General features: G+C 42.7%; 1 protein-coding gene across 2 annotated transcripts in view; it reads right to left on the bottom strand.

Annotated features, from left to right (window-relative positions):
• Positions 1-1227: 1227 nt before the first annotated feature.
• The window catches only part of twsg1a (twisted gastrulation BMP signaling modulator 1a), a 14983-nt gene continuing 5286 nt past the window's right edge, over positions 1228-10924 (bottom strand). Inside the window, exons 1-4 of one of the 2 annotated variants that reach the window (XM_080440332.1) lie at positions 6428-6702; positions 5054-5153; positions 2267-2527; positions 1228-1719 (exon numbers count right to left, since the gene is read on the bottom strand). In XM_080440332.1, coding sequence (XP_080296458.1) covers positions 1538-1719; positions 2267-2527; positions 5054-5153; positions 6428-6430 — 546 coding nt within the window. In that variant the 5' untranslated portion in view covers positions 6431-6702 and the 3' untranslated portion in view covers positions 1228-1537. Of the gene's footprint in view, positions 1720-2266; positions 2528-5053; positions 5154-6427; positions 6703-10924 lie in introns of those variants that run through there. The other variant, XM_080440331.1, reaches the window with a different exon arrangement.

Raw genomic sequence — 10924 nt, 5'->3', positions numbered from 1 at the left:
GAAAAACAAGCCCAAAGTTGCTTGTAATAAGCGGACATGGCAACACTAGATGGATGTGACGTGAACTACACAGCTACAAGTGCTGTGTGTGTGTGTGTGTGTGTGTGTGTGTGTGTGTGTGTGTGTGTGTGTGTGTGTGTGTGTGTGTGTGTGTGTGTGTGTGTGTGTGTGTGTGTGTGTGTGTGTGTGTGTGCGACTGTGCGTGCTCTGTGCTACCCCACCCAAGTAATCCAAGTAGATCCCTCTCCCCCCAGAGTAATCTGGAACGCATAAAGCGTGTTTAGATTGTGGTATCATTTTGATCTAAACAGAAGTGTTGCTTGCATATGTTAGTGTACAAGGAAAACTTGTCAAAAGTTGTTTTGAATAAGCACTTTGATCTAAATTTATAATAACCACATGCTATTCCTAATCACGTGTAACTCCCCAAACACTGTGGTTGGATTCAGAAGCCTGATGGTCATCGGGGAACATATGGAACACGTTAAAGTCCGTCTCCACATTGGCACGGGGCTCTCTGATCCCCACACAGCTGCGCCGGCGAAATGAGGTCGAGATTCAATATCATAAAAAAAGACAAACAAAGCTTCATTGTGTGTCTGGCACATTAGTCTCTTTTGCACACTACAGCTTGCTTGCCAATTGGGAACAGCATCAACGTTAGGGCACCCTGCAGTCTTTTGAACATAGTATTGGCATTACAAAGAGTGGGTTGTGTGTATTAGTGGTGAGAGATTGGCATCAGCGAGTGCTCGACGCTCCCCCCCCCTCTCTCCACAGCTCCACTCGCATGACATGCTCGGCCAGCTCTGCTGGAACACCTGTGGGCCTGAATGGTATAATAACAACTTTGTTTCCCCAGGAAATGATGCGTTTCCTGACACGGGTAACACTAAGCTAAGATTAGAGCGGCAGACTGGGGCTCCCAGGAGCCGCCTGTCCCAAAAACCCGGCATACACAAACATTTCCATCATGCCATTTCAACTCTTGTTTAACTCTCATAAAATATACTGTACAGGTCTTTTAACCACTTTAACCCTGGCGTCGCCGGGCCTTTTTTGGCCATGTCATTATAGGCAGATAAGATTAGAAAAATATCTATTTTAGCTATTTTTTAAATAGGCTTAAGTGGTTAAAAGTTTGGAACACGAGGCTTCAGCTCAACATTTTAACAACAGCGGCTCACATTCTGTCACACAATTTGTGCACATTTAAGACCACACATGCCAAGTCACCAAACATTTCTTTATTTGGCATGAGACACGGGGATTTAGCAGAGCATTATTGTAAAAATACATTATTCATATACACCTCTAGTAAAAACAAAAACAAAACAAAAACACACTATTGAAAACGCATCTAGAAAATATACAGTTAAACGTAACAGCAGAATAAAAAACAATTTATAGGAGATAAGGGGGTGGAGGGGATTACTTTACAAGGTAAATGTTAGCACATATCAGTCATAGACTCCCAATTTCTTCAGTCCTCTGGTATAGCCCAGACATCTAGTACCAGACATAATGTGCCCACACTTCAGAAGAGACAGTTCATGCACTTCACAGACTTGCTGCCATAGTCCAGACACTCCGGGCCGATGCACTGGCAGCAGGCGTTATGAAACCAGCGATACTTGGAGCCCCCCATGGACTCGCAGTATAGTTTACACTGGCGGATGGACACGCAGTCGTCAAAGTAGACCACCGTGCACATGTTATCTGCGGAGAAAGGACAGGGAGACGTGAGTCACAAACCATGTAAAACGGGACATGAGCATCTTGGACCGTAATCTCGAGCGTATATAAAAGCAATTAACATTAGCCCTCAACGTTGCTGTTTTTACTGCGGAGGAAAATAAATTTGCAGCTACTAAGTGCGACCATATGTTTCAGTGGGCTTAATGAGTTCACAGCTAAGCTCTGTGGGAACTCTCTCTCAATGAGGGTGTCTTTTTATAGTAAATAAGCACTGGGTCAGGAGGAGTAGAGAGCCAAAACAGCCACAGAAGAAAATAAGAAATGGCTTCGGTACAACATTTATAACCCGTTTTGCCATCCCAAACACTAATGACTTACAACAGGCTCAAAAGTCCTCAGCTGCCTTCCATGCGAGGGGCATTTAGCGTAAATATTAAACAGCTCTTGTTTATCCTTCAGAGATTTGCCTGCTAAGTCATGAGTTCAAACAAACAGCCGTGTTGTTGATGTGTGGAAGTGCGTCGTTTTCCTGCGTTGACAGTTTCTAGCAGCGAAGCCATGTGCTCACCTTGTGTGTCGTAGCTAGCATGGATGCTGTTGCCAGGGAGGGAGACGTTCTGTTGCTGGTCGTCCAGGCTCTCCAGGAAGGACACCAGGTTCTCGTGATGGGACAGCTCCTCGGCGACGGGGAACGACACCACCATCATGTTGATGGGCGCGTCGCCCTCTGTGAGTGCTCGGAACAGAGAGGGGATGGGCCGGTGGAGCTCCTCCACGGTGCTCTTGGAGGTGGCTGGAGTGTCGCTGTAGTTCTTGGGGTTGCACATGCCTGGAAATTAAACAACCACAGACAAATAAATAAACAAACATGTGGGGGAAAGCAGAGAGTCATTGTAATGCTATTAGCCGGTCATAACGTAATGGGTTCAAAATTAACATAATGGGTCCATTATGTTAATTTTAGAGCCTGCCTGATATTGGATATTTGGGGCCAATGCTGATATTTATATCTGGAAAAAGTTACGATACGATGATATATCGGTCGATAAACCCTTTGTTTTAGCAGGAATCCCTCAAATGTGGTCAAACCAGAGTTGTGATAAAAATGTAGCTATGGTACGTACGTGGCTAGCTACAGTAGCTAACACAGCATTAAGTGTAATATGCATGCATGAATGACATATTATATTCCAGATTCAAGAGATTTATTATCACATGGACTCACAAGTACATGCACTGTGAAAAACATAGGTTGGACATAGGTTGGGGTGCTCCATAGTACACAATAAAAAAAAATGCATAAATAACAATACTAAACTAATAACAGCCTTAAAAGCCATTTCTAAAAACAGTTTAAAACCCAAATCAGCATACAAGGCCATAATACCACAGAAGGTGTTCATAATCTTTTCTTATTTGGCAGTCTTATAGCCTGGGGGAGGAAACTGTTCCTCAGTCTGCTTGTGCTGGCATATATTGATATATTGGAAACTACTGAAATTCCCCCTAGTTTTAACTGGGCACTTCAAATAGACAACACAAATAATTATCTCAAGTGTTTTTCTCTGCGTATCGTATCGCTTTTGTTCAGACAACATATGAAGATAAAATATCTATATGCAATAAGCCAAGATCATCCTACTGATATATTGCTCTGACTTAAAATTGAATTCACACCAGCAACAACACTTTTTGTAACGTGATAAACAAAAACTAAATCAGATGCCAATGTCCTACATTAAGTGCCATTTAAACACTTTCATTTAATTTCCAAACACAGTAGCAATCATTTTGACAATGTCTCCGTCTGCACCTCTGCAGCCTCAAATATGATTCTCCTAACCCCCCTAAATGAGGCAAAGTGAATTAGGGCTAATGGGTAAATCATTTAATGGCGAGCGGAGTTTGACCAAGAATTGGATTACAAACCAACGCTAAAAGCAGAGGGGAAACAGCTGTTTCAGATAAAGCATACACACGGGTCCTCCCATCCTCTAAAATACAAACTGTTCTTTCCCCACCGCTGTTCTACTGGGCTGCACCCGTAGCCTTTAACCACTCACAGATACGCACTTCAAAAGCGGCCGGCGCTCGGCACAGAAATCATGTTTGGAGTGGAAATTTACTTGAAATGCTGATGTAGATACAGTGCCATCAAGGCATCATATAAATGAGGGATCTATACATTGGCACGCAGCTACGAGCACTAGTCATCTGTGTATTGTGAAGCCTGGCTCCCGGAGCAAAGACTCCTTCGCCGCAAAACATCTGTATAGCAGCAGTGGGTTCAGCGCTCAGCTGTGTCATCATCATGTGCTTTCATTCGTCTTACACATGAAGGAGCTTTAATAAAGCCTCCTTGTCAACACCTGCACCAATATCTGTCTATCAAAACACATCTGAAAAACCCATAAGTATGAAGGAGATTTCAAATGAGGAGTGGGAGGGTTTGGCGATTTAAAACGCTGCTCCGTTTCACAAATCTCCCTGTCTCGCCCTGAGTGACTTAGCTCACTCCCCACTGTGCCTTGGTGAGAGAGCAGGGTCAGAGATCATTTGGGAGAGGTCGCCCTCCTTCTCTCTCTCTCTCTCTCTCTCTCTCTCTCTCTCTCTCTCTCTCTCTCTCTCTCTCTCTCTCTCTCTCTCTCTCTCTCTCTCTCTCTCTCTCTCTCTCTCTCTCTCTCTCTCTCTCTCTCTCTCTCGGCTTCTCTTTGATCTTCTGAACCTCCTGTCTGAGACTTCCTGTCCATCTGGGTAAGTGCTACTAGCTAGCGCTAGTTTAATTTCCTGTTGCTCACTGAACAGTTGTCCTTAACCAGGGTTGATGGGTACCTGAAGGTATTCGGTCCGGACTCTACCCTGGATTAACCTCCAGGCTGAGGCCTGTCTTCCAGAGCGTCTGGCCTTCCTCACCTCACACTCGAGATTTATCTGCTGCTCTTTTTTAAACCGGCACACCTTTTAAATGTTAAGTGCACTATAAATGCAAGGGCCATATTTCTACCGGCACTTTCCGCACAAGTGAGGAGTTATTTTCCAAACGGTTAAGTAGTTTTGGGGGCGGAAAAGTACATAACCGCCCAAATCGCTCAAATAGTATACACTAGCATTATGCAGTGTACATGAAGCATTACAATTCTCTAAAACCCAGGAGCTTGCGTTGCCTCCGAGGCTAGCATGAGGATCATGAAGATTTATTTTAATCCTTTGTGACGTCAACGGCGCCCTAAGCATAGTATGCTTTTACTCTTACAAATAGCGGTAATCAATTGCTTATTTTAAAAATAATACACTGACTCATTCGGCTATAATTAGGATCTGGTGAATGAACGGTCACACGGCAGGCAGCACTCACCCACACAGTCGCAGCACTCCTCCCATAAGGTCCCCAGGCACAGCATACACTCCTTACAACAGGAGCAGTTTCCATCGGTTGGTCGACACTGACACAGCTCCTGTTGAGACACACATACAGACACCCATCAGCCAAGGCACTGACACACGAATACACAGTTTGTTCAACTCTGGGAGTGTACAAATGTAACCAAATGGACCCGTGAGGGTCCATTTGGTTACATTTGAACGCTCCCAGAGTTGGACGTGACTCGGGGAAATAAGGAACAAATGGATTCATTAATATTGATACTTTTACTGTGTACAGGAAGGCCCTTACGGGTCCATTTGGTTACATTTGAACACTCCCAGAGTTACACGTTGACTCTGGGATTGGAAATAAGGAACAACTGGATAGATTAGCCCTGGGGGTTTTACTGTGTACAAGAAGCACAGTGGTAGAAAAGTGGTTTATGTTTGCCACTGATGCATGTGATCCCACGGCACGCATGTTAGTGCTGCACGATTTAACCTAAACGACTATGTTGTGTCATCGTTTCAGATATCATGACAGCAGATTCTAGTCAGGATTACTGGTCTTGATCATTATTTTAATGCCATTTATGCAGTTTCTGAATAATAGCTTCTGTTTTAATATCGTAACTATTTTAATCTACAAGCCCTAAGAGTTCAAAACTTTTAATCCCTCTCCGAGCGGATCAGATTTGGATTTTGGATAGTTAAAAACAAAAAAAAACAGCATTGGGATCACTTTGATATCCGATCTTTGATCATAGAATTTTCTAAACAAACATTATGTCAATAAGAAATATCAATTTGATTAATTAAATAATATCTTTAACAATTAAAAAATCCAAATCTGATCCACTCAGATAGGGATTGAAAGTTTTTAACTCTTGGGCCCTGATCAAAGTTAAATAATGTATTGCAAATGTTACTGTATCCCTTTATTCTACTGTTAGTAGATGTATTTATTATTATAAATTATTATAAACTAATTGAGATAAACAGTTATTCACAAAGATAATCGGTTTGAGGCACATAATGCTAATACTGTGGAAAGAAATAAATACAAAAAGTATTATTGTAATAAACTGTTAATCACAACGATAATCCTTTTGAGGCACATAATACAAATGCTTACTGTGGAGAGAATAAATAAAAGAGTTATATGAACAACATTGAACTTCTCACCTCTTGTTACCAAAACACTACAATATGGCCGTAAATAAACAGATATAGTCTGCATCTGTTAAGTACAGGATCTGAACAGGGCCTGTTAGAAGGAGCAGTTTTATTAGACCTGCAAGACAGATTGCACAGGCAGAACACGGTGTACGGCTACAGCATCTTCACATACAAACAGGAAACATACCATTAAAATGTCAACAAGTCGAGCAACAGCAGGTTCGTGTCCAGCACAGCAGCCATTACCGGACACAAAAAATTACAAGACAGCTGAACTGTACACATCACATGGTATGTATGGTATCTATCTGAACGTGTGACACCCTCCAAAGCGCAGTGCACAAAATTGTAGCTTCAAGCCTGTAGAAAATAACAACAAAAATCTATTCCAGACCATCAGCGTCCTTTGAGAGAAACTTGCTTTGGCAAAGTTTACACGAAAAATGCCAGGGAGTGAGTTAAACAACGTGATGCAGCGGTGCACAACAAACACTCATCACAAGCTCTTATGAAGGCTTTTCTGTTAACAGAATCAACTGTACACTCACTGGAAGTACAGTACATGCTCCGGCATGTCAAACGTTCATACGAGTATAAACAAAACTATTTTCATGAACTTTACAATGGCGTAACGTGACAAGCCATCACATGATGTTCAGTCTAGTCTAGCCAACTGGCCACAGTGTGTGTGTGTGTGTGTGTGTGTGTGTGTGTGTGTGTGTGTGTGTGTGTGTGTGTGTGTGTGTGTGTGTGTGTGTGTGTGTGTGTGTGTGTGTGTGTGTGTGTGTGTGTGTGTGTGTGTGACTGTGTGTGTGTGTGTGTGTGTGTGTGTGTGTGTGTGTGTGTGTGTGTGTGTGTGTGCGTCCATTCAGATGTATACCGTGCGTACACCCTGACTTGTGCCAGTGGTGGAAAGTAACTAAGTACATTTACTTAAGTACTGTACTTAAGTACAATTTTCTATACTTTCACTTCTACTCCACTACATCTGAGAGACAAATGTTGTACTTTTACTCCACTACAATAATTGGAAAACTTTAGTTACTAGTTACTTTGTAGATTTTGATTATTATTACAAAACATACATTAGCCACTTCAGCCCTATTTAAACTTTGGCTATTTGAAGATAGCCGATCTACAAGTTCACATGTGTGCTTTTTTAATACATTTTATACATAACATAACTTGTGAAACGGGACATTCTGCATAATAAGTATACTTTGATGCCAATACTTTTGTATTTTTACTCAAGTAAATTGTGATTGCCAGACTTTTACTTGTAACAGAGTGTTTCTACATTGCAGTATTGATACTTTTACTTAAGTAAAAAGTTTGCCCACCTTTTCCCACCACTGCTTGTAACCAAATGAAGCAAATCTGTGATGTGAAGTCAAAGACAATTATGCAAAGGCATTCCACACAGATAGCAACACCTCCACCCACACTATCCAACATAAAGGACCCAGCATCACATGGGATGAAGGGAGAGAAAAAGTAGCTACAGTATGTAATTGCTAATATACAATACTGTACATGCTTGTAACCCCCTTTATGGCAAATGGTAAATGACTTGAATGTATGTCTAACCTGCAGACCCAACAAATGGTATTTATATTATTATGCCTGCCTGAAATAATAGTTTATTACTTAATTATTACTTTAACCAGTTACGCCCTATGCTTTGTTTATATAAGAAGAATAGTGAAAATAGCCGATCTACAAGCTCACAATGTATCACATGGTGACACGGTGTGAGCTCGTAGATTGGTAATTTGTTTATGAAAATGTTTAATATTTTATGAAATCAAATGTATTTATTTTTTATTTTTTATAATAACATGCGCAAAATAGCGACGCCAGGTAGAAAGTGGTTATCAATCTTTGTTTCATCTTGTTCTAATGTGTCATCATCGCTGTATGGGCATAGAGGACAGAGGTTTGATTGAAACTGTTGGAAAATAGTACAGTGGATTTCAGGCTTCAGGGAGAAATGTTTACTATATTGTCACAAGATCCGTAAACAAAAAATATCCAAAACATGCAACGAACGCCTGCCCTGCCCTCAACTCAACCATCTGTGTTTGGGCTTCTTGCAGCAATCATATCTGAAGGGCATTCCGGCTGCGTCAAGAAAATAAAATAGAAAATTCAGAGGCGGGATACAAAAGCACCCAGCATTCCTTCAATAAACTGAAGCCAGGTTGTGGCTATTGGCATGGCTACACAGTGTTCATGTAACTCAAAAGAGAATGTAACAATTGACAATCTCTGAGTTAAATGAACACTCCCGATTTTGCTGTGTGCGTGGAGAGAAACCAGGCAAGGAGTAATGTCGGGTCGGACTGCCAGTCTCTATTTCACCAACACTCCTCTCCTGACAGAGAAGGGAGCGCATTCCACGAAGTCAAGGTCACAACGATGAAGGAGGGAGGGAGGGAGGGAGAGAGAGAGAGAGAGAGAGAGAAAGAGGGAAGGAGGGAGAGAGAGAGAGAGGGAAGGAGGGAGGGAGGGAGGCAGGGAGGAAGGGAAGGAGAGAAAAGAGAGTGAGTGGGTACACAAAAACACCTGGTGAACAGAACATGGCTGCTTTCACCCCCTCCCTTGTTCGGGTTCCTTGTTTCCTCTCCTGTCTCTTTCTTCTCCTTCAGACAGTTTCTCTTTTATACCTTGTTTTCTCCCCCCCTCATTCTCTTTCACTCTTTGCCACTCTCTCTCTCTCTCCCTCTTTCACTGTTTGTTCTTCTCTCCCTCCTTTTCTGGCCATTCCTTTGTGCCTGGGGAGAAACCATCTCCTAAACATAAACACACAGTGTAGGCGAGATAAAAGACCCTCGGTGACTCACCAGTGAGTGATGGCTGAGCCACACACACAGTCGGCTTAATCTCTCTCCGCTCAACCTCCTTGCCCCTCTCTGATCCAGATCTGATCCTATATGCGTGATTACTGACTCGTCATGGTGGGAAACCGTTTCATGTATACGGCACACATAACGTCAAGGCAGCCAGGTCGTAAACAACACGTTCCATTTCCAAGAAGTCACCTTTTTAAGGAATCATTAAATGAAAAACCTTCTGCCAATTGCTGACAAACATCTGTTTTCGAAACCATACCGGCGATGTTGAATGTAGCTCTCACTTTATGGGGCCTAGGGTTCGAAGAGGGCTGCATTTAAAACCCTCCAATTCAACTAAATTCGTGAAAAAACACCAACAAATGGAATCACGAGGTCGTCAGCCGGCATGGGCTGGCAGCGCTGCGTACATTACAACGGCGACGAGGCCTTTTAACTGAGATGGATGGAGTTAAACTAAAAGCCTTATTAACCTAGCAACAAGTGGTAGCTCTCCGGCGGAAATCACCGCAATCAGTCAAGGGTGAACAAGGGGGAGAGAGAGAAGGGGAGTCGTTAGAGAAAGTGTGTGGAGGGAGAGAGTGAACGTGTGCTGCCATGTCCTGCTGAGCGCTGCTGTGCAACTTTGAAAACTGCTGCCCCACCCTCCGTCTAACGGCTGGGTCAGGACAAAGCTGGCTGGGCCGCAGGCAGACAGGCCAATCAAAAAGACACATTTGGATGTTGCCGTATGACCGTAGCCTGTTCTCGAAAATAATGGTGCAAAAAAAGAACACTTTGGTAGACGCTTGGGTTGTGTAGTTACTAGTTACCTTGCCATGATGTAACTCCAAAGGTGGGCGAAGAATCTATGATTATTGCTCCATTGATTAGAAATTGATCATTCAAAATATGCTCCTCATTGACTTACATTGTACGGTGAAACAGCTCTCAAAGTCACTCTTTTAGCCTGTAAACGAATGCAAACCCTGTACTCGGCTATAATTAGGATATAATTAGAACATCACACAGCCCAGCACTGTTTGTTTTCTAAATAAAAATGTCAGCTTTCTGTAGATTTTGCTATTTTTATGAGGAAGAAACCCCGGACTGATACTTTAAATTGTAAAATCAACAAGAAGTTGACATTTTTATTTAAAAAACAAACAGTACTGGGTTGTGTGATGTTCTATAATAATCTATACAGACAGAATCAGCTTTGTTTGCATTCGTTTGCAGGCTGAAAGAGAATGATTTTGAGAGCTGTTTCACCGTACAATGTAAGTCAATGAGGAGCATATTTTGAATTATCGATTTCTAATCAGTGGAGATAACAAAACTACACAACCCAAACCTCTACCAAAGTGTTCTTGCCCTTTAACAGTTATCTTTGGTTGTGAGCAATGTGGCCATGGAACGCAGTATAAATTCAGCCCCACAATTAGCTCACTGCCTTAAGCCTGATTTATACTTAAATACCCGATTTCCGGTGTGTGACACTGGCGCGCAACAACGTGTAAATGAGCCTTTATTCTCCACAAGCTTTACAGGCACTGAGGGTGTTATTTCCAACCTCCAACACACGCACACGCACACGCACACACACACGCGCACACACACACACACACACACACACACACACACACACACGCCTCCTCGTGACCCTACCATCTCCCCCGCACTCACACACACCCTCCCTCTCATGTTCTCCCCCTCGGGGGTTTGGGGAATTCAGACAAATGACTTGAGATGGCAGCAGAGTGTAAGTGAACGTCGAGACAACATATCTCACTAATCACCCGCAACATGGAGCTTCCAGGGAGGGAAGGGGGAGGGGGGGGGGGGTTAGTTTC

The sequence above is a fragment of the Gymnoscopelus braueri genome (assembly GCF_963280865.1).
Source record: "Gymnoscopelus braueri genome assembly, chromosome: 10".
Taxonomy (NCBI): domain Eukaryota; kingdom Metazoa; phylum Chordata; class Actinopteri; order Myctophiformes; family Myctophidae; genus Gymnoscopelus; species Gymnoscopelus braueri.
Note: the sequence above shows the minus strand (reverse complement) of the source record. Positions and strands in the feature narration are given on the sequence as shown.